We start from the raw sequence: 23759 nt of genomic DNA on the forward strand, positions 1-23759 counted from the left end.
AACACACTCCCCTCTTCATTGTCAGCTTCAGCAACCTGCACTGCAGGAGAAAGCAGAGGAGCTGGAATCCCGGCCCGGGACAATCCCTGGAATGCAATCCTCTGCAGGCCCAGGAGGGAGAGTCCCCCCTGCACTACAGTCACAGCTGGCGAGGCGCGGGAAAACTTTTGCAACTCCCCGCGGAGGAGCCCTCTGCTCCCAAAGCACATCTGGTGCAAAGGGAGCGGGAATCTAGGAGAGCCAACCAGCACTCACAGGCTCTGCATGCCACCACCTGCTGTTTCGCAGCCATGGCTCAACGAGGTCGGCTTTTTGCACTGCTAAAATAGTGCCTCCCAGAAGAAGGCCGCACCACAAGGGAACAGTCGGGCCTGTGTGCTAAAAATAAATGCCGCACATCGGAGCCGTGGCCTGCAACAAAATACAGCCGTCCCGCCAAAGTTTCCCCACCGGGGAAATCAGCCACCAAATCGCGGTACGTGCTTCTCGTCCCCCTGAGGTGTAAAGACAGCCCTGGCTACTTAACCGCCCCACTGTGCACCGAAGCCCAAAGTTCCTAGCTGCAGAAAATGCTGATCTTCCTTTTTTTCTAAATGTTCCTTTTTGTTTGTTTTTTTAAAAATACAACTAATAGAAAACACTGAAAAATAAGGGTACTTCCCTTTGAAGAGGCAGCAGCAGGCAAGAGGAGAACACAGAGAATCAGAGGAAGCCAGTCCCCTGGCTATCAGAATCTCTGGTACCATGGACTAGCACAGCCAGGGGTGTCCAACCCCCATTTGCCCAGCTCCACTTGAGGGATGGCCCACCACGGAACCTAACACCTCGAGCAGTTGCCGCAACTTCCAACGAGCGAAAACATCCTCTCGGTCAGACTGCAGATTTTGTACTTCTACCATCTGCTGGAGACAGAAAAATACTGAGGGACTGCAGGTGGCACTCTCAGTTATGTAGTAGTGTTCCAAAGTTTTGTTCTCTGCCTCCATCTGCTGGTAGGGATGCATAAACCCATTTGTCCGGACTGATCTGGGTATGTACAGGAAGTAAGCATTATAGGGAACAAATGAAAGAGGGATAAAAGGTGATACAGGGAATGGAAAGCAATGAAAAGGTAGGAGGAAGACTACAGAGAAGTAGGTGAGAGGGATTGGAAAAATGTGGAAAAAGTTACAGGGAATTAAGAGAAAAGATGGAAGCTGAGAATAAAAAAATGGAGAGAACAGACTTATGAGAATAAATGGAGAATGTGTGCTTGGAACCCTAGCAGTTGCACTGCTATACTAGTAAAGTAAAAAAAAAAATTGTCTCCCCTCCTTTGCACACTTGAAGTTATGTGCCCTGTAATAGTGCATACCAGCACACTCCCAGAAAAAAAATTAGAGGAAACATTGATATTTGCAGGTTTACAAAGTAGCAACCCACCTGGAAGTGATGCTGGATACTGGCAGAACAAACTACTTCTAAAAGCTTCCTCTGTAGCAGGATCAAATGAAAACTGAGTGACAGCTGGTTGCAAATCAAGCACCTTATTTGAAACAAAACAAAATGAAACACCACATTAGTGCATCCTATTTCCAGTAGGAGTCCATTTTCTTGTATGTAAGAAATCCAGAGGCCAATATTCACTTAGCTGGAGAATGGACAAAGGTAGCCAGATAATTTGTCCCAGATATTCAGTGGGATGAATGTCCCACTGAATATAGGTGCCTACTTGTAGCTGAATAACTTAAAAACCCAACCTGCTATGTGTGAATATAGCCAGTTAGGCTTTTAATTTAATCAGCTTTGTGTGGCCGGATAACTTTTTACTTAACCAGATATCTTCAAAGATATCTGGTTAAGCACCACTGCGCAAGCAGACCAATTCCCACCTCCCTCCTCAATATGTTAAAATTCGCCACAATCAGCAATGCCTCCCCCATACACACACACATTTTCCAAAGAATAAAATTTGTTTGGGGAGAGGGGAGGTAGGGTTCCAGATCATCTCCATCCCCACCTTCCTTGTGTTAAAATGCCACCTTGCTGCCCTTCCTCTGCCTAGCTTCTCTTTCAGAACAGCACTGGAAGTGCCAGCAACAGGGGTTTTGTGCTCCTGGTGGGGAAGAGGTTTGAGGCAGTGTCCCTAGTGTTCTCCTATTTACATGTGCAAGACCAGGTCTAGCCTGGTCCACCTTAAATCCACTAAGGAGAGTATTCTCTATGGGCGGGAGCCTGCAGGGCAGGTGGAACTCAGAGGGCATAACCAGAGTCTGGGGAATAAGAGCTGTGCCAGGTCTCCAGGAGGAAGGCAACTCCTATACAATACTGCTAGCCAAACACTGAGCTGAAATGAAGCTGAGCTGTAAATGCACTGTTCTGAAAGGAAGACAGTCTACCGTTGTGTATTGTGAAGTGATAAAGATAATGGTTTTAAGAAAAGCTGGAATCAAACTAGTTTGTCTCCAGGCCTGTGGAAATCACCACTCGTTCCCACATATGGTGTCATGCACGGGATTTTTTCTAAAGCTTTGACAGAGAAAGAAAAGAAAAAACACAGCCTCCAAGAAAGTGTCTGAAGTACAGAGAAGAATGAAGAGGACCTGCGATTCTAAACATAGTACAGAACACAGTGGGCCTGTTGCTCTAAAACAAAGTACAGAGCACAGGGGTGCACAGAGCACAGTAGTTTGTGAAAGGGTGTAGATCAGGTGGTGCACTGAAGAAAAATAAAGTTTAAAAGTTTCAGGTAGAAAGGAAACTGAGTGGGTCTAGTTGTAGGGACAGCCAAGAAGTGGTAGGTTTGTACCAGCTAACGGGAGAAGCCCAGCTGGAGGTAGATAGGGATTAAAAGTGGTTTAGTCGAGGGGCGTGGCCTGACACCAATGTGAGCGGACGTGCGGCGACTCGGCTCCTCTCCCCACGGACTCTACAACCCCTAATTTCAGCTATTTTTTGCTCGTTTTTGGCCGTAAATTGCCTCCTTACCGTTCGTTTACACAGCGGTGAGTCCGGCTATGGCTAATAAAAGAAAACCCACGGATCTTCGCCAGTTCTCGTACAGCAAAACGGCCCTGGAGGGGGAACAAGATGGCGCCGCTGGAGAGAGCCCGGAGCGGGCCGACCTAGAGGATGCTGGCGAAGCTATTACCGTGCCGGATAACTCGGAGGGGCCAGACGCAGCCCCCCTCCTTACTAGGGAGGAGGCTCGGCGCTGGTTCAGCGAACTTCGCAGCGATTTGAAACAATACAAGGCGGACATTATGGCCTCTGTGGCGGATCTTAGAGAGGACTTAGCAGTCATGGGCAATCGCGTTGATGACGCAGAAAACAGGATCGACGCCCATGGGGACGCGATAAATACGCTGGTGACTCGTCAAGATGCAACAAATACAGATATTAAAGCATTGCAGGACAAAATCGAGGACATGGACAATAGAAGTAGGAGGAATAATCTAAGAATCAGAGGGGTTCCTGAGTCCTCTGAATTCACTGACGCTAAACAAGTGGCTGTGCAAGTGTGCAGTTTTCTCCTACAAAATGGTGGTGAGGACGGCTCTACAGGGGAGGAGGCACCACTAACAGTGAGTCTGGAACGAGCACATCGTGCCCTGGGCCCCCGCAGGGATAATTTCCCTAGGGACATAGTGCTGTGCCTCACCAGTTTCCCAGTGAAGGAACGCATATATGCTAGGGCCCGCCAGTTGAAATCCATTCTATGGCAAAATCATCAGATTTCTATTTTCCAAGATCTGGCGCCCTCCACGTTAAAAAAACGCTATGAACTGCGAGAGGTCACCGCGGCCCTGCGGGCCAAAGACATTCGGTACCGGTGGACATATCCCTTTGGTCTTATGTTTCAACACCAAGGGGTCTCTCATAGGATCACGTCCGTGGCCGAGGCTGGGGAAGTTCTCGCCAAGGCTCAAATCCCGGTTTCTCTCTCCAGTACGCCGGCGGTGGCCGCAGCTCCACTCCGGGATCAGACACCTCGATGGGAAAGAGCCGGCAAAGGAGGGAAGAGGCTTCGCCGCCAGACTGAAGACAACAGGCCACAAGCGCAGGGCCAGGGCTGATATCCAGACAGCGCTTAGCTCCCCTTACTTTAGCCGGGATGGCCCGGTTTGATCTTGGCTTACAAGACGGGTCTGATTGCTTTCCAGGGCAATTACCTGGTTTTCAGGATTTCTCCTTAGTTTGATTGGATGCAGTTTTGGTGTTATATTACTGTTTATGGTTTACATGCACTTACTATGTTATATAACTTGTTGCATAGGGGGTTTTACATACATGTTTTCTCTCTCTGATGTTCATGGGGTCCGTGGGGGGGGGGGGAAGGGGGTTGAAGTCGGATGTGCTTGTCTCGGATTGGGCAGCCACGTGCTCCCTGGCGAGCATTATCCCACAGCGAGTCTGGGGATACCGTAGGACTTCAGGGGATGGGGACTGACCAATTGGGGGTAACTGGGGAAGAGGACATATGGAAGTCTTACACCACATTATATTATGGGGATTATGGCCACCATGGGACCGGGAACAACGGGTATACTCGCATATGGGAGGGAGAGTGTATCTGGCATCTCTTTCTGATTAACCATGGCGTCTAAATTGTTGTCCCTTAATGTTAAGGGCCTTAACACTCCCAGAAAGCGTCTCTTGCTCAAGAGGGAGCTTCAGCGGCAATCCGCAGGGATTGTTTTCGTTCAAGAAACGCATGTCCGAAAGCATCATGAGCGCCTTCTCCAATTCCAACAGTATCCCACTTCTTATTGGGCAGCCAGTACAGCGGCACATAAATATGCTGGAGTTGGAATCCTGATTTCCTCTTCCTGCATTCATGAGCTGCTCTCCGTTGTGAGTGACCCTAATGGTAGATATCTATTGCTTAAAATCAAACAAGACAAGCGTATTTGTACATTATTAAATGTTTATTTTCCCAATAGTAATCAGGTGCCGTTTATAGATCACCTGCATACCCTCTTGCAGACACATGCGGAGGGGGATTTGATAGTAGGTGGCGATTTTAATTTTGTTCTGGATCCTGTTAGGGACTCTAGTTCGGGCAAGACAACTCAGTCAGCCACACGACAAGCCTGGCGGAGCCTTATGGAAGCCTGGTGTCTAGTTGATATCTGGAGGGAGAGACATTTACATTCGAGATCTTACACGTTCTACTCCTGCCCACATCACTCATATACACGCATTGATTATGTTTTCATCTCCACCACCATGCAAAACAGGGTCCAGAAGGCCGATATAGACCCCATTACTTGGTCTGACCATGCGCCAGTTTGGCTACTGTACGGTATGGGAGATGCGGGTGCGGGTCATCGGCCGTGGCGACTCAATGATACCCTCCTTAAAGATCCTTCTTTTGTCTCTATTGTTGACAAGCATTTACGGGATTTTTTTATTGAAAATCAGACGGAGGGTATGTCACCATTGACGGTATGGGAATGCTCTAAGGCGGTCATACGGGGGGTCTGTATCTCCAGGGCGGCCTACTGTAATAGGGAGCGAGAGGCCCGCAGAACCCAACTGCTTTTAGATCTCACTTCTCTCACCCAGCGGCATAGCAGATCCCACTCGGAGAAATTGTACCAGAAGATAACTGCCGTGCGTGGCCAATTACGGTCCCTCGAGGACGCGGCTATTAGCCATCACTTAACCATTTTGAAACAAAACCATTTTGAGGGAGGTAACAAGGCGGGCAAATACTTAGCTCGTCAATTGAGGGTCGCCCAAGCCCAAACGGTGGTTGCTAAAGTTACCAATGCTGGTGGTACGCTGGTCACCTCTTCAGAAGAGATCCGGCATGCTTTCACTGATTTTTACGCGCATTTATATGCCCAGGGTGGTAGTGCCCCCGTAGAGGCCATACAGGCTTATTTGGAGACTACTGACTTGCCCCATCTGTCCTCCCTCCAGCAACAGTTGTTGGACAAGCCCATCACTCAGATGGAAGTTGAGGCGGCTATCAAAAAAATGAAACCTGGAAAAGCCCCGGGGCTGGATGGCTTTACGGGGTTATATTATAAAAAATTCACTTCCACGTTAGCCAGTCCCCTCACGCAAGCGTTTAACTCTCTACTGGACGGCTCAAAGTTCACCCTTGACGCTAATACTGCGGGGATAACCGTGCTCGCCAAACCGGGTCGTGATCCCACACAATGCAGTTCCTATAGGCCTATATCTTTGATTAATTTAGATTTAAAGGTATTGGCTAGGGTTTTAGCTGCACGGCTGAATGGGGTGCTTCCAGAACTCATTCATAATGATCAAGTGGGCTTCATACCCGGCCGCTTGGCCGCAGATAATGTCCGCCGTATCGTGGATATTATCGATTTAGTGCACCATGAAGGCTTGCCGGCGATACTTTTAGCATTGGACGCCGAAAAGGCGTTTGACCTGGTGAGGTGGGAGTTCCTATTCCAGGTGCTTCATAAAATTGGATTTGGGGATTCTTTTATCTCCTGGGTTCGCCAGATGTATGACCGCCCTCGTGCTAGGGTTAAGGTTAATGGTGGGTATGGTCCCTCGTTCGAGATCCAGAGGGGAACTAGACAGGGGTGTCCTTTGTCCCCACTTTTATTTGCCTTATTTTTGGAACCCCTGGCGCAAAGTATTAGACATTCAGATACTGTTCAAGGGGTGGTGAAGGGACACACTCAGTTTAAAATATCTCTTTTCGCGGATGATATCCTTTTTACCCTTACTGATCCCGGCAGGTCCCTTCGGGGGGTGATGGAGGAGCTGGGACGCTTTACGGCTCTCTCCGGTATGAAAATTAATTTTGATAAGTCCGAAATACTCAACCTCACCCTCCCTGTCCCTGATGCCACTGCACTGCAGGCGGATTTTCCATTTAAATGGGCCTCTAACTCACTTAAGTATTTGGGGGTACGGCTGGGGGCCCGCACTGACTCCTTGTATGATCTAAACTATAAACCTCTTGCGGATACCATCCAGGCAGATTTAGACAAATGGGCGGAGCTTAGTCACTCCTGGTTGGGCAGGCTGGCCATCGTCAAAATGAATGTCCTTCCCCGTTTTCTGTATTTTTTCACCACTATACCTCTTTTTCTACCAGCCAAATTACTTAAAAATTGGCAACAGATGTTGGGTTACTTTATTTGGAGACGGCGTCCTCCTAGGATTGCTCGAGTTATGCTATTTCAGCCTAAAATTAGAGGTGGCCTACAATTCCCGAACCTGATGTGGTACTATGGTGCGGCGCAATTGCGGGCACTAGTGGCGTTTCATGGTACTAGGGATGTGCCCCAGTGGGTCCATTTGGAACAAGCTTTACTGGGGTCCTTCCCTATTTCTGCTCTCCCATGGCAGCCCCGTTCCTCATGGGGAGGGATAGTTTACGAACCCTTTGCCTTACGCACCACTTTGCGCCTCTGGAGGATGTGGGGGCCATTGTTGGTGGGCAGGGAGCACTTCTCTATGATGACTCATGTATTCTCTAATCTTATTTTGCCTCTTCGGGATTGCTCCAAGGCTCACCAGCAGTGGTTTCAGGCTGGTGTGCGTACTTTGGGGCATGTTTATAAGCAGGATGCTGTGGTAACACAGGACTATTTACGTCAAGCTCATGCTTTGGATCCTCTTGACTTTCTCCTCTATGCAAAGGTATCTCATTTTTTGAGAAAGGGGGTGCGAGAGGGATCTATCCGGACTAGAGGTACTCTCTTTGACACAATGTGCAAAAATGCGTCCTCCATAAGGGGAGTGATCTCCAAAATTTACGCTCTTATCAATGGCAGAAAATTGGACCGGGTAAGGCACCGGACTTTGTGGGAATTGGACTTTAATCAGACTTTGGACGACGAGGAGTGGGAACAGATTTACACCTCCGCCTATAAGTGCTCGATCTCCACAGGTCTACAGGAAAATTGCTACAAAATGATTTATAGGTGGCATTTTACTCCGGTTGCGCTACACAAATTTGCTCCTGACATACCTGACACTTGCTGGCGTGGGTGCCTGGATAAAGGCACTTACTTCCATATCTGGTGGACATGTCATAAGATTCGCAAGTGCTGGGGAGCGGTGCTTGATTGGGTGGCTCAGCTCATCAATGTGCGCCTTCCTGTTGAACCCTGGCATGCTCTATTGGGCGCTCCGCTTCCGGATGTCCCCCCTTCTACTCATCGGCTAGTACTACAAGTGTTTATTGCCACGAGATCCGAAATTGCGCTTCACTGGAAACGGGTGGACGCTCCATCGTTGGCTACCATCCAGCAGCGTCTGTACTCCTATTATCAGTTGTATCGTCTCACGGCTCTCCATCAGGACCGTCTTCTACACTTCCGGAAAATTTGGGACCCTTATACTCGCTGGTTGGAGCAGTTGGGTGACTCCGGGACATAAGTGGTGCGTTTCTGAGCTATTACATGGGGTCCTCCGTATGGGGGCCCAGGACACTCAGGTGCTTGGGTCAAGCTGCCTGGTTCATTACGGGTTAATTTTCAGTTCCATGAAGGTCTCCTTTGGTGGTCTCTTGTAAATATGCTTTCTGGTGACACCATTAATCCATTATCTTCTCTTTTTGTACCCTTGGCTGTGAGCCCTTCTTCCACATATTTCTGTTACTCTGATTTCTATGTTCCTTTTTTTTGGTGTTACAGTGGTGTATTACATCCTCTATAATATGCTTTTTGCGGAATTGGTCAGGGGGGTGGGGGGTATGGGGGGGCGAGGGGTTGTGATGTTGGGGTATATCATGGAGCCAATTGATGTTTTTTCTTTCTGTTCCACTGTTACTGGAGGTTTGACCCACATTATGTTTTTCATTTTGCTCACCATGTATTATGTTTCCTACCTGGTACTGCTTTTTCATGGTTCCTAATAAAAATCGTTTAAATATAAAAAAAAAAGTGGTTTAGTCAGTGCTGATTATACAGGATATTTTTTACATACTTTTTTTTGCCTTGAAAAAAAGAGGAACAAACACTGGTGCAGCAGGGCAGTGCTGAATAGCGTGTGGACCTGGAAAAGCTGCCAGAGTGGGCTGTGAATGCAGTGAATTTATAACAGGGTGGGGACCTCTGCCAGCATGCAAGCTACTCTGCAGTCAAGAAGTGTAGCCATGCACATCTGGCTAACAGGAGTTCTCAGCTCTCCAATGCCAGAAAAAAAAATAAAAGCACCCGTGCCTCCAGCCTCAGGCTGAGAGGAAAGCAGAGGCTGGGAAGCCAAACAATCTACTCCCAGATGCCATGGCCAGGCAGGGAGATGAATGGATGCAGATGGTGGAAGAGAAAGGTGATTGACCAAGTGCAGTGAGCTCTGGCAATGCGCCCTAGGAGGAGAGGCTGCAGTGAGTCCAGAAAGGGGCAGCACTGAGAAGCCAGAGGATGGCACTACAGATGGTCCGAATAAAGACCCTGTAAGGTGCCAGAACACTACCAGGAGACCTGAAACACCTTCCGTTAATAGGTCCTGAGAAGGGGGGGGGCGGTGAAGAACCCTGAGAGAAGAGTCACAGAAAGCCTCAGAAAGGGCAACACAGAATGCCCAGGAGGAAGCAGTATTGAGAAGTTGGAAGTCGGTTCCCAAGGAAGACCCGGTACGGGAACCGACTGTGAGAAGCCCAGAGAGAATGCATGGGAAGGCAAGTGAGAGATCCCATGGAGAGCCCAGAGGGAGGCACTGCAGAGACCTCAGAGAATGAGGCTGCGGAGCAGCAGTGAGAGTGTACAAAGGTGGAAGCTACAGAGAGGCTATTTTAGCCAAAAAAACATCCTTCAAAAATTGGAAGAAGGATCCATCTGAAGAAAATAGGATAAAACATAAGCATTGTCAAGGTAAGTGTAAAACATTGATAAGACAGGCGAAGAGAGAATTTGAAATGAAGTTGGCCATAGAGGCAAAAACTCATAATAAAAACTTTTTTAAATATATCCAAAGCAAGAAACCTGTGAGGGAGTCGGTTGGACCATTAGATGACAGAGGGGTTAAAGGGGCTCTTAGGGAAGATAAGGCCATTGCAGAAAGACTAAATGAATTCTTTGCCTCCGTGTTTACTAATGAGGATGTTGGGGAGATACCAGTTCCGGAGATGGTTTTCAGGGGTGATGACTCAGACGAACGGAACGAAATCGCTGTGAACTTGGAAGATGTTAGTAGGCCAGATTGACAAACTAAAGAGTAGCAAATCACCTGGACCGGATGGTATGCATCCTAGGGTTCTGAAGGAACTCAAAAATGAAATTTCTGATCTATTACTTAAAATTTGTAACCTATCATTAAAATCATCCATTGTACCTAAAGACTGGAGGGTGGCCAATGTAACCCCTATATTTAAAAAAGGCTCCAGGGGCAATCCGGGTAATTATAGACCAGTGAGCCTGACTTCAGTGCCGGGAAAAATAGTGGAAACTATTCTCAAGATCAAAATTGTAGAGCATATAGAAAGACATGATTTAATGGGACACAGTCAACATGGATTTACCCAAGGGAAGTCTTGCCTAACAAATATGCTTCATTTTTTTGACGGGGTTAATAAACATGTGGATAAAGGTGAACCGGTAGATGTAGTGTATTTGGATTTTCAGAAGGCGTTTGACAAAGTCCCTCATGAGAGGCTTCTACGAAAACTAAAAAGTCATGGGATAGGAGGCGATGTCCTTTCGTGGATTACAAACTGGTTAAAAGACAGGAAACAGAGTAGGATTAAATGGTCAATATTCTCAGTGGAAAAGGGTAAACAGTGGAGTACCTCAGGAATCTGTATTGGGACCGGTGCTTTTCAATATATATATAAATGATCTGGAAAGGAATACGACGAGTGAGGTTATCAAATTTGCGGATGATACAAAATTATTCAGAGTAGTTAAATCATAGGCAGACTGTGATACATTACAGGAGGACCTTGCAAGACTGGAAGATTGGGCATCCAAATGGCAGATGAAATTTAATGTGGACAAGTGCAAGGTGATGCACATAGGGAAAAATAACCCTTGCTGTAGTTACACGATGTTAGGTTCCATGTTAGGAGCTACCACCCAGGAAAAAGATCTAGGCATCATAGTGGATAATACTTTAAAATTGTCGGCTCAGTGTGCTGCAGCAGTCAAAAAAGCAAATAGAATGTTAGGAATTATTAGGAAGGGAATGGTTAATAGAACGGAAAATGTCATAATGCCTCTGTATCGCTCCATGGTGAGACCCCACCTTGAATACTGTGTACAATTCTGGTCGCCGCATCTCAAAAAAGATATAGTTGCGATGGAGAAGGTACAGAGAAGGGCAACCAAAATGATAAAGGGGATGGAACAGCTCCCCTATGAGGAAAGGCTGAAGAGGTTAAGGCTGTTCAGCTTGGAGAAGAGACGGCTGAAGGGGGATATGATAGAAGTCTTTAAGATCATGAGAGGTCTTGAACGAGTAGATGTGACTCGGTTATTTACACTTTCGAATAATAGAAGGACTAGGGGGCATTCCATGAAGTTAGCAAGTAACACATTTAAGACTAATCGGAGAAAATTCTTTTTCACTCAACACACAATAAAGCTCTGGAATTTGTTGCCAGAGAAGGTAGTTAGTGCAGTTGGGTTCAAAAAAGGTTTGGATAAGTTCTTGGAGGAGAAGTCCATTAATGGCTATTAATCAATTGTACTTGGGGAGTGGCCACTGCTATTGATTGCATCGGTAGCATGGGTTCTTCTTGGTGTTTGGGTGGTTGCCAGGTTCTTGTGGCCTGGTTTTTGGCCTCTGTTGGAAACGGGATGCTGGGCTTGATGACCCTTGGTCTGACCCAGCATGGCAATTTCTTATGTTCTTATGAGAGATCAGAGAGTGGCAATGCAGAGTTTACAGACAAGGAAACTGTGGAGAACGCAGAGAGAGGTGCTGTTGAGAATTTGGAGGAAGATTCCTTGGAGAGCCCAAAGGATGGCACTGTGGAAACTACAGGAACTGAGGATACAGAGGAGTCAAGGAGGGGCTCTACATCAGAGATATCAGATGCCAAGAAACGGGTGCAGCTGATTATAGAGGAACCAACACTGGTGTTTTCCCAGTCGGTCCAGGGTGGAATTCGAACCCAGATCCAGCAAAGTATTTAAAGGACTGGGAATGAGCATTGTGCAGTGGCCATGACGCTGTTGAGGGTAACCCTAAAAGGTTGGAGTGAGCATGTCACCAGGTACCTGTTCCCAAGCTTAGCTGGTGGAAAACCAGAGGAAGGGGAATAGGATGTCTTGGCCTCTCCTGGATGAGATCCAGGAGGGATAAGGGATACTTGGCCTGACGGGTCCAAGCTGAAGGGAGAAGTAGGAGGCAGTGCTCCTAGTGTTCCCCTATTTAATTGTGCATGACCAGGCTAGACGCTTGGTCCACCTTAAATCCACCAAGGAGAGAATGCTCTATGGGCAGAATTCTGCAGAGTAGGTGAAGCTCAGAGGGCGTAACCAGAGACTGGGGAATAAGAGCTGGGATCCAAGTGGATATAACCAGACCAGGCCCAGGACTCCAGGAAGAAGGCAGCTCCTGTAATGCAACACTGTCCAAACACTGAGCTAAGACAAACCTTAACTGTGAGTAATTAAGTACACTGTTCTCAAGGGAAGAGAGCCTACTGTTGTGTATTGTGAAGTGATAATAAATAACTGTTTTAAAAAAAGGCTGGAATCAGATTAGTTTGTCTCCAGGCCTGTGGGAATCACTGTTCATTCCCACAGGGGGGTATAAGCCTGTACTGGTTTCAGGTGGGTAGAAGATTAGAAGGGAAGCAGGGTATCATTTTAACACTACAGGGAAGGAGTGGGTATGGTGATCTTTGACTGCCCCCCTCCCCCAAACAAATTTACTCTGGTGAGGTGAGATTTTTACTGCTTAATCTGTAAGAGCCAACTTGAACATATTTGGGAAGGGGGTGGGAATTTAACCACCCCCTGCAAATGACTTGATGAAAATTTTGACAGCACTACTTAACCAGATAATTTTAAAGATATTCCATTACGTAGCAAATTATCCGACCACACAAGGCTTGATAAACTTAAACCTGCTTTAACACCTCTTTTTATCCAGCTAAATTATAACTTCATAAATGGCAAAATATTTTAAATGTTTCCATTTAGCCAGATAATGCAAGTTTGCGTACATAAATGGGACCAAGCAAACCTCTCTAAGCTAGTAGAAGGCTTTAAAATTTACTGAGCATGTGTGGGAGTTCCCAAGTGGGCGTTGCCTCAGGAGTCTCAGTCTATAACAGAGCTAATCCTACCTAGGTAGTTGACTCTTGAGGAAGGCAGGTGGGCATTCCATAGCCAATTCATCCTGCCATCTATGGAAAACACTGTTTACACTAAGCAAACTTGCTTTTTCTTTCAACATGCAGGCTGAATTAGCCATTATATATAGGAGTTCCAAGCTGAGGGTTGCAGAGAAGCATTTACTGAATAAGCAAGCTGGACTCCAATGTGAAGAATAGAATTCACAAAATTGCCTGTCTGATTTACTGTCAAATCCTTGAGAGGTTGTCCAGGCAGTAATGGGATGTAAGGGTGTGAACTGATGACCAGGTGGCATCTTTGCAAATGTCTTTGAGAGGCACTTCTCATAACTGAGCAATAGAAGAAATCATAGGTCTCACTTGATGGGCTTTTATGTAGTCTATGACCGGCAATTCTGCTAAAGGCGTAGCAGAGTTGAATGCTTTTAGCTATCCAGATGGACAAAGTATGCTTACGACTGGTACGCCTAATCTGTTCGTATGATACAAATAGCTGAGAAGACTAGCATTGTGGCTGAGTTTATCTCTTATGATAAACTAATGCTCTTTTATAGTCTAAGATATGAAGGGTTTTTGCGCCTTCAATGCCAAGGTCTTGGAAAAAAAAGTAGGCAATATGATCGATTTTTTATTTTTTTTTACTTATTTTCAAAAATTACAAAATTATTTGTTTGCATAGGAGAAACACATGGAGTCATAGCATTGAACCACAATTGTATAAAGGAAGCATTATTCAGGGGAAAAAAAAAAAAGATACAATGCCATCCCCCCACTTCCAAGCAAAGAAAAAGCAAGAGAAGGGAAAAGAAAGAAGTCTGGGAGTAACAGAAGAAACTAACATACAGGTCGATACAGTAAAGTGTGCTCCGTCGGAGCGCACTGTCAGCCTGCTCTGGACGCGTGTTTTCCCTTACCCCTTATTCAGTAAGGGGAGGAAAACACGCGGCCCACCCGCGGCACCTAATAGCGCCCTCAACATGCAAATGCATGTTGATGGCCCTATTAGGTATGCGCGCGGGATCCAGTAAGTAAAATGTGCAGCCAAGCCGCACATTTTACTCTAAGAAATTATCGCCGACCCAGAGGTCGGCGCTAATTTCTTCCGGCGCCAGGAAAGTGCACAGAAAAGCAGTAAAAACTGCTTTTCTGTGCACCCTCCGACTTAATATCATAGCGATATTAAGTCGGAGGTCCCCAAAAGTAAAAAAAAGTAAAATAAATAAATAAATAAATAAAATTTGAATTCGGCCCGTGGCTGTCGGGCCGAAAACCGGACGCTCAATTTTGCCGGCGTCCGGTTTCCGAGCCCGTGGCTGTCAGCGGGCTCGAGAACCGACGCCAGCAAAATTGAGCGTCGGCTGTCAAACCCGCTGACAGCCGCCGCTCCAGGCCAAAAGGAGGCGCTAGGGACGCGCTAGTGTTCCTAGCGCCTCCTTTCCCTCATTTGCATCACGTTGCCTAATTTGCATGCTGGAGCATACTGGATAGCTCGCACCGGCAAAGGGCCGGTGCGTGCGCCGGGAGAGCGGGCGTTCGTCCGCTCTCCCGCAGTTTTACAGTATCGGGCTGATAGTAACATAGTAATGATGGCAGAAAAAGACCAAAATGGTCCATCTAGTCTGCCCAGCAAGCTTTCCATGGTAGTTACTGCTGCTCCGTGCCGGTTAAGTTTTATTGATTCCCATCCTTTAGCCTTTAGGGATCCACAATATTTGTCCCATGCCCCTTTGAAATCCTTCACAGTTTTAGTCTTCACCACTTCCTCCAGAAGGGCATTCCAGGCATCCACCACCCTCTCAGTGAAGAAATGTTCTAACATTGGTTCTAAGTCCTCCTCCCTGGAGTTTCAAATCCTGACTCCTAGTTTTACTAAATTGTTTCCAATGGAAAAGGTTAGACGATGACCATGTATCATTAAAACCTTTCAAGTATCACCCCTGCTCCTCCTCTCCTCCAGGGTATACATATTCAGGTTCTTCAACCTCTCCTCCCTCATAAATCATTCACAATGGAGACCACCCACCATTTTGGTCACCCTTCTCTGGACCGCCTCCATCCTGTCTGTCTTCCAGATACGGTCTCCAGAACTGAACACAGTACTCCAGGTGAGGCCTTACTAAGGACCTGTACAAGGGGATTATCACTTCCCTTTGCTTACTAGATATTCCTCTTTCTATGCAGCCCAGCATTCTTCTGGCTTTGGCTATTGCCGTGTTACACTGCTTTGTCGATTTCAGGTCGTTAGACACTATCACCCCAAGATCTCTCTCTCGCTCTGTACATATCAGCCCTTCACCCCCCAAAACATACAGTTCTTTCAGATTACCACACCCTAGATGCATGACACTGCATTTCTTGGCAATGAATCCCAGCTGCCATATCTTAGACCACTCTTCCAGCTTCCTTAAATCCCATCTCATTCTCTGTACTCCTTCCGGCATGTCCACTCTGTTGCAGATCTTAGTATCATTCACAGACAAGCTTTACCTTCTATCCCGCTCATGAAGATGTTGAACAGAATTGGACCCAACACCGATCCCTGTGGCACTCCACTTAACATCATGCTCTCTTCAAAGTAGGTTCCATTTACTATCACCCGTTATCTATCCGTCAACCAGTTTGTAATCCATGTCAACACCTTGGAGCTGACTCCTAAGCTTCCCATTTTCTTGATAAGTCTTCTGTGTGGGACCGTATCAAAAGCTTTACTAAAAATCCAAGTAAATTACATAGAGCGCTCTTCCCTGATCCAGTTCTCTAGTCACCCAATCAAAGAAATCAATTAGATTCATCTGACAGGACCTTCCCCTGGTAAATCCATGCTGCTTCTGATCGAGCAACCCACTGGATTGTAGACGTTCACTATCCTTTCCTTCAGCAGTCTCCATTAATTTTCCCACCACCGAGGTGATGCTAACTGGCCTGTAGTTTCCAGCCTCTTCTCTGCTCCTACTCTTGTGAAGGACCACCACCGTTCTTCTCCAGTCACTAGGCACTACACCCTTTTCCAGGGATCTATTGAACAGGTCACACAGTAGACCCCATCAGCCCATCTCTGATTTCCCTCAGTATTCTGGGGTGAACCTCATCATGCCCCATGGCTTTCTCCACTTTCTTAGGTCTTCCCATACATTATCTTCCTTAAATGGAATTTCATCTACTCCACCCTCTTCTACAGTCTTGATAACAAGTGACTGTCCTTCTCCAGGATCTTCTTTAATGAACACTGAACTGAAGTATTTGTTTAATATTTCTGCTAATTCATCATCCTCTCCACCCATTGATCCTCATCACCTTTCAATTTCACTATACCACTTTGTACCTTTCTCTGATATATCTGAAAAATTTTGTCTCACCTCGCTTTATGTCCTTGGCAATCCTTTCCTCTGCCTGACGTTTTGCTTTCTTGATTACTTTTTTAATCTCCCTCAGTTTCGCCAGATAATCCTCCCTGTGTTCTAATTTTTGGGATTCTTTATATTTCTTAAAAGCTACTTTTTTTGCTTTTATTACAACAGCCACCTCCTTTGTGAACCAGATTGGATTCTTATGTCTCTTACTTTTGTTTACTTTTCTAACATATAGATTTGTTGCTTTTTTAATTGCTCCTTTTAGTTTGGTAAAAGTGAAGTAACAAAACAGCAAATTAAAAAGCAAAAAAAAACTTCACATAATCTGTACCATTTCCAAAAAGGTTTCTTTGTGGCTCTGTACGAATGTTGAATCATGGAGGAAAAGACCTCAGAACCTCTATGCCCGTTCTAAATAGAACATATTAGCATTTTGAAAGGTCATTTCAATCATAGGTCTTGAAAAACCTACCACCCAGTTCATCAATTTTATTATTTCCAAAAATATATTTTTTCTTCTTTTAGTATTTATCTAAAATATGTCAGCTAATGTTTCGCCATTTGGCTGTATCAAGGCATTAACAAGAACTACATTAAACCACTATTAATTTTAAAAAACTTTGTACAAAAAAACATTATATCCTCCCTATTACCTTTGTACAGGTTTGTAAACAATGGCTAGGACGACTGGCTATTTTTTTTTTTTTTTAAATTCTTAGCCCTAGAAAGCAGACACAATAGCTCTCTTTCAGGTTTCAATTTCAAATCTGTCTTTTTCTAACAGACAAGGCACAACTTTTGCAAATACAAAGCCCTATTACATTAAGCACAGGTAAATAAAATAAAAATTGCACTTAGTTTCAGCAAGGCTTTGGCTCATGAAGATCCCAGCTCCAAAAAGATTGTTTCCCCAGCACATGAGACTGTGGCAAACCAAACCCAATTAGCCCCACCCCCACTAACAATGGCTAAGGAGACTGGCTGTTCTTTTTTTATTCTTAGTCCTAGAAAGCACACAAAATAACTCTCTTTCAGGTTTCAATTTTAAATGGCATTAACAGAATAAATCAGCAATTTATATTACAACATCGTATTACAATATCACTTAAGACAGTGGGGAAGAAATTGCAGGACTAAGGGCCTCGATAAAGAACAATTGTTCCGGCAGGAAAAAACCAAAACATTCATTACCTCTCTTAATAATACATTTACAGGGATACAAAGTAGAAAAGAGAAAACCAAAATGACAATCTCCTGCCTAAAAGCTAGAAAACCCTTCCTCAAGTAGCTTGAGCAAGATCAGGGAAAATCCTAACAGACTGACCATAAAAGAGAGAAGAACAATTTTTAAAGTAATTATGCATTACATTACTCAAGTCTGTAGATGAAATAAAGGAGACCAGCAGAATACTCCTATGACTTCCATTGTAGAATTTTCCAAAAAAATTGTCAGATGGAATGCCTGGATGCTTCTAAAGAATGTGACTGACTGCACTGAAGGCTCTTTGTGGAGTTGTAGCGAGAAAGCCGGTGCAACTAGAGGATGCTGTGGCGATGCGTTAGCTGTTTCAAGATTGCACCATGTTTCCTTGAGCTGTGCATCATAGGGTCCTGTATTAGAGAAAAGGATGCATCTTTCCATCAGTGCAAGGAAGCCTCAAGGTGCGCCAAGGGCATTGACGGCTGCTGCATTGGCAACGATGCACTGCACTTCGAGCGTTTGTGTTTAGTCAGCGGAGGGTCTGATGGTTCCAAAACAGATACTGCTGCTTCTTCAATGCAGAGCAGCTTATACTACTCGACCCCAGGGTTTAGGCCTGAGCCAATGGGGGAGTTTTTGAGGAGCTCCTGCTCAATTTTTTCCCTGGTGAGGTAGAAGACTCTGCACTGCAAGAGGAGGATCTGCTGTGACTCCAGAGAAATTTATAAAGCTACTCAATCACAATGGCCCTGGACCCCTGGGAGTGTGGTGACATCCGTCCATAATGGTAGTAGTTCTTTTGCTCATGTTCCAGCCCAAGGCACAGATAGCACAGCTCATGACCATTTGTTAGAGACATTACCTTGCCACAAATGCAGTTTTTGAATTCACTCTCTGTAGACTTTACTGACAGGTTCTGAGGCGGCAAAGCCTTTGAAAGAAAGATTTTCCTTTTATTTTTGGTAGCACTAAGCAGTGTTGCGCTGGATGCCGCAGAGGCAGTGTGACAAGAAGAAACAAGAACAGTGAGAAAAAATTGAATTTACAATTTTATACAAAAATATGAGGGGAAGGGGGAAGTGACGTCACCCTTGTAAGATGGTCGCTTGAGGCGATCGCTCCGTTCCCCCTCATCCCTTTTTCAGCTCGCACCAAGGGTGTGGGGCGAATTTTTGCTTCTGGACGGCATTCGGGGGTTGGCTGAAACCTCAAGGATGCACCCCAGGAAGAAATCTACAGATTTAAAGGCGTTCTCCTATGAACCTGGGGGTTCGAGATTTGCGGCTCTCACTGAAGAGCTGGGAGATGCTGTAATGGCGGGCGACGGGCTGCAAGCGGCACCAGAGGCCACGTGTGCGGAGGTGGACGGAAAGGGGCCGAATAAGATTCGGGAGCCGACCGAACCGACTAAAATTGATTTCCAACATTGGTTCAGTGAAATACAAAAGGATATTAAATCTATTAAAACGGATATGCTGGTGGCATTGACGGAGTTCAGGACGGAACTCGGGGACTTTGGGCGGAGAGTGGAAGACGTGGAGAGCATGGTAGAAGGGCAGGCTGTGGAAGCCTCGAGTCTCCGAAAAGAAGTAACTGCACTCCAAACTTCTAACGAGGACCTGATGTTAAAAATTGAGGACTTGGAAAATCGATCGCGACGGGCCAACATTAGAGTGCGTGGAGTACCGGAGACGGCAGAGTTTGCAAATGTGGCCCAGGTGGTAAAAAAACTGTGCAGGTCAGTGCTTGATAGCAGAGTGGAGCAGGGAGACACTTTTGTTGGTGATATTGTCTTGGATCGGGCACACAGAACTCTAAAGGCTCCTCGGGCCAATGTCCCTAGAGACATTATTGCTTGCCTGCATAGTTTCAGTTTAAAGGAAGCCATCATGCAACAAGCCCGCAAAATGGGTACTATCGCTTGGGAAGGACAAAGCGTTACAATTTATAATGATTTAGCAGCGGCTACGCTGAAAAAACGGCGGGATTTTCAACCAGTCACTTCATTTCTACGCCTCGAGAACTTGCGATACAGATGGGTGTACCCTACAGGCCTTGCATTTACCAAAGATGGCCGCACCCGTTTCATCAAGATGGCCTCGGAGGCAGCGCACATCCTGGCGGAGGAGGGAGTAATACTGCCGGAGATGGCTGGAGCAGTCCCAACACCAGCGGCGGCGGACCGTCCACGTTGGCAGAGGAAGGGGACCACGGGATCGCGGCTACAGCGCAACTCCACGGGGTCTCAGGAGCAACAGCCTGGCATCCCCGGCGTGGCAGCAACCTGAACGTGGAGGTTTGATCTTCCTGCATTGACGAGCAGCGAATTAAAACTGTCTTCTTTTATGGTGATATGGCATGAGGACAGCTTGGATGGATGGGCTGCTGTCCGCTGCCCTAGGACACGGGTACCGTCTAGCAAGAGATTCCTGCCCTTTTGGACTTTTTATGTTTGGCGAGACACTAGCTGGTTACATGTTACATGATGTGGTGTGGTTTTTTGGTTATGGTTGTGTGAGAATGGTTTACATATAGGGATGGGGGGGAGCGGGAGGGGCTTTGCTTCACCCTGGAGTCCAACCTGCCTATGATGCAGAGGCGGGAGTGTTTTCTACGGGAGGGGGGTGGAGGGGGAGGGTGGGTGGAGGGAGCGCTTTTAGCATTGGGGGAGGGGGGAACCGAATAAGGGGATGTTTTCGGGAACTCTGTTTGTTATGTATTTTTGGCTACTGCGGTCTATGGGGAGGGAGAGGGTACCTTTGGATTAGGAGGGGGCTGGGGTTAGGGTATTTTATTTCTGATGCCTCTTAAAATCGTGTCCTTGAATGTCAAGGGCCTTAATCACCCAGCAAAGAGGCATAGTTTGTTTAAGGAGGCGACGCGTTTGCGGGTGGATGTCCTGTTTATTCAGGAAACCCATATGCGGAAAAAATATGAGGGTCTGTTGCAGCATGCAAATTTTCCCTTGTCTTTCTTGGCAGCCAGTACCCCTAGATCAAAATATACAGGGGTGGGGATCTTATTTTCTAGAGATCTTGTGGGCCAATTAGAGTCTGTGTTCCGGGACCCAGAGGGCCGATTCCTTATAGTGTCGATCTTCCTCAACCAGGAGCTATACACGATGGTCAATGTTTATAATCCTAACCTGCTACAGCGGGAATCTTTACAGCGCATTGATGATCAGTTGCTTAGGACTAAATGTGGTAAACTGATTATTGGGGGGGATTTCAATCTGGTATGTGATCCAAAAATGGATTGCTCCTCCGGGAAGGGGCATTACTCTGCAGTGGATCGTAGAGCTTTACAAATGTTTCTTAAAAAATGGCAGTTGATAGATGTGTGGAGAGAACTGCACCCTTCTGTTAGAGATTATTCATATTATTCGAAAGCACATGATGTGTATACCAGAATAGATTATCTCTTCGTTGATAATTCTATGCTAGGGCTTACCGTTGAGACTAATATTAGTCAGATTACGTGGTCTGACCATGCCCCCATCTGGTGGTCTTTTCGGTGTGCAGGACCTGCTGCAGGTCGTAAATTTTGGAGATTAAACGATTCCCTAATTAAGGATAAAGGGGGAGAAGAGGAGGTGCGACATGCCATCAGGGAATACTTACAGCAGAATCAGATAGCGGGGACATCTCCATTGATAGTATGGGACTGCTTAAAAGCCGTCATTCGGGGAAAGTTCATTTCTCTAGCATCCCACAAGAAGAAAGAAAAGTTAAAATTAAGTCAGGCCCTGCGAGTGCGATTGGAGCAGGGGGAAACAGCTCATAAAGTAAACCCATCTAAGACTCTCCTGCAGGAATTGGGGGATATTAGATTCCAGCTACAGCAGTTAGATGCAGATGAGAGAGCGCACCAGCTTGATCTCACTCGTCAAACGTATTATGAACACGGGAATCGTGCAGGGAAGCTTCTGGCACATTCTTTGAAAGCCCGTATTGCACAATCCCAAATAACCAAGATAAAATCCCCGGGGGGGACGGTAATCACGGATGGGGAGGGAATAAGGGCACAATTCAATCAGTTCTTTGCTGAGCTTTATTCTTGTGAGACGAATGCCACAGAGGGGGATATCCTGGATTATTTAGCGAGCCTACGGCTCCCCTGTTTGGAGGAGTCGCTGGCAGCGGGGGTTGGGCAAGCTATCTCTACAGCAGAAGTGTTGGTGGCCATAGCGGAGTTGAGACCGGGAAAGGCGCCGGGGCTAGATGGCTATACTCCCCTCTTTTATAAAAAATTTAAAGACCTGTTGGTGAGCCCATTGGCGGACATGTTCAATGCGATACGAGCAGGGGAGCATATATTACCTGCGGCTAATGTGGCGGGCATTACGATCTTGCCCAAACCCGGGAAAGATCCCCTGCTCTGTAGTTCATATCGTCCGATTTCCCTAATCAACATTGATTTAAAACTATTAGCCAAAATTTTGGCAAACCGGTTAAAATTTGTTATCCCATTATTAGTTCATGATGATCAGGCAGGATTTATGCCTGGGAGGATGGCAGGCGACAATATCAGGAAAGTGGTGAATCTGGTTCACTATGCTAAACAACACTCCGTACCGGCGGTCCTATTTGGAGTGGACGCTGAAAAGGCCTTTGACAGAGTTCATTGGCAATTTTTGTTTGAAGTACTCAGGAAAGCGGGATTGGGGGGAGGTTTTTTAACCTGGGTCCAGGTACTGTACCGGCAGCCCGCGGCTTGTATAAAAGTTAATGGGAGCTACTCGGCTAATTTTGAGGTGCAGCGGGGGACTCGCCAGGGCTGCCCATTGTCGCCTCTGTTATTTGCGTTGTGCTTAGAACCATTAGCTACTATAATCAGAGAGTCTGAAGAGGTGCAGGGCATCATGATGGGGGATAAAATGTATAAATTGGCTCTCTATGCAGACGATGTCCTGTTTACTCTGTCGAACCCTAGTCAATCGTTGCACGGCTTACTCCCCCTATTAGAGAATTATGGAAAGGTGTCGGGCTTTAAAGTGAATACTGAAAAGTCCGAAATCCTGCCAATTGTACTCTCTCCGGCTCAGGTTTTACAAATTAAGTCTGAGTTCCCCTTCTCATGGGCGAAAGGAACGGTGAAATATTTAGGGGTTTATTTGGGGGCGGATTATAAATCTCTGTATGATCTAAACTACTTGCCCTTACTCAAAAAACTGGACAGGGATCTTCTTGCCTGGGATCGCTTGACTCTGACATGGTTGGGGAGGATAGCGGCTATTAAAATGACTTTTCTTCCTAGGATAGCATACCTTTTTCAAACGCTACCCTGTCTTATCCCATCTTTGGTCTTAAAGAGACTACAGGTTAAGGTATTTTCCTTTATCTGGAAGCGTAGGCCTCCGAGGGTGGCGAAGGCAGTTCTTTACCAATTTAAAAAAGATGGTGGAGTGGGAGTCCCCAATTTCTTAAAATATTATGTAGCTTCTCAATTGAGAGCTGTGATTGATTTTCATAACTCCAAAGAAATTAAGCAATGGGTAAAAATGGAGAGAGATCTGATGCCGTATGAGGACTGGTTCTGGGGGCAGAACCAAGTGCCCAAGGACTTAATGCATCGGTCTCCGTGTACGGCTGTGACATTGCTACTGTGGCAGCGGTGGCGGAAACATCTGGTGGGGGATCGTACTTACTTTTACTCTACCCGGATTAAAGATTGTCTGGCTTTCCCGGCGGGGGGTGAAAATAGAATATTTCGCGACTGGGAACATAAGGGCATAGGGTCTCTGGGGAATATGTGGTCTGCTACGGGGGGGGAAATCGTTTGAGGATATCCGTGACTCTTATTCAGTGGGCCTCAAAGACCAATATGGATATTTTCAGTTGAGACATTTTTTGTTATCTCCCCCGGTGAGGATAGATTTGTTAAAGGGGAAAACCCTATTGGAAGGTTACTGCGATAATGCTCATGCAGTGAGAGGGGTAATTTCTAAACTATATGCCTTGCTGAATGGGGCTGTGAGCCATCC

At 46.2% G+C, this 23759-nt stretch overlaps 1 protein-coding gene across 1 annotated transcript in view; it reads right to left on the minus strand.

Moving 5' to 3' along the window:
• The window catches only part of HAUS6 (HAUS augmin like complex subunit 6), a 345826-nt gene that overhangs the window by 148180 nt on the left and 173887 nt on the right, over positions 1 to 23759 (minus strand). Inside the window, exon 11 of the mRNA XM_029608783.1 lies at positions 1423 to 1525. Within this exon, the coding sequence (XP_029464643.1) occupies positions 1423 to 1525 (103 nt within the window). The remainder of the gene's footprint in view (positions 1 to 1422; positions 1526 to 23759) is intronic.

The sequence above is a fragment of the Rhinatrema bivittatum genome, chromosome 1 (assembly GCF_901001135.1).
Source record: "Rhinatrema bivittatum chromosome 1, aRhiBiv1.1, whole genome shotgun sequence".
NCBI classification, from domain to species: Eukaryota; Metazoa; Chordata; class Amphibia; order Gymnophiona; family Rhinatrematidae; genus Rhinatrema; species Rhinatrema bivittatum.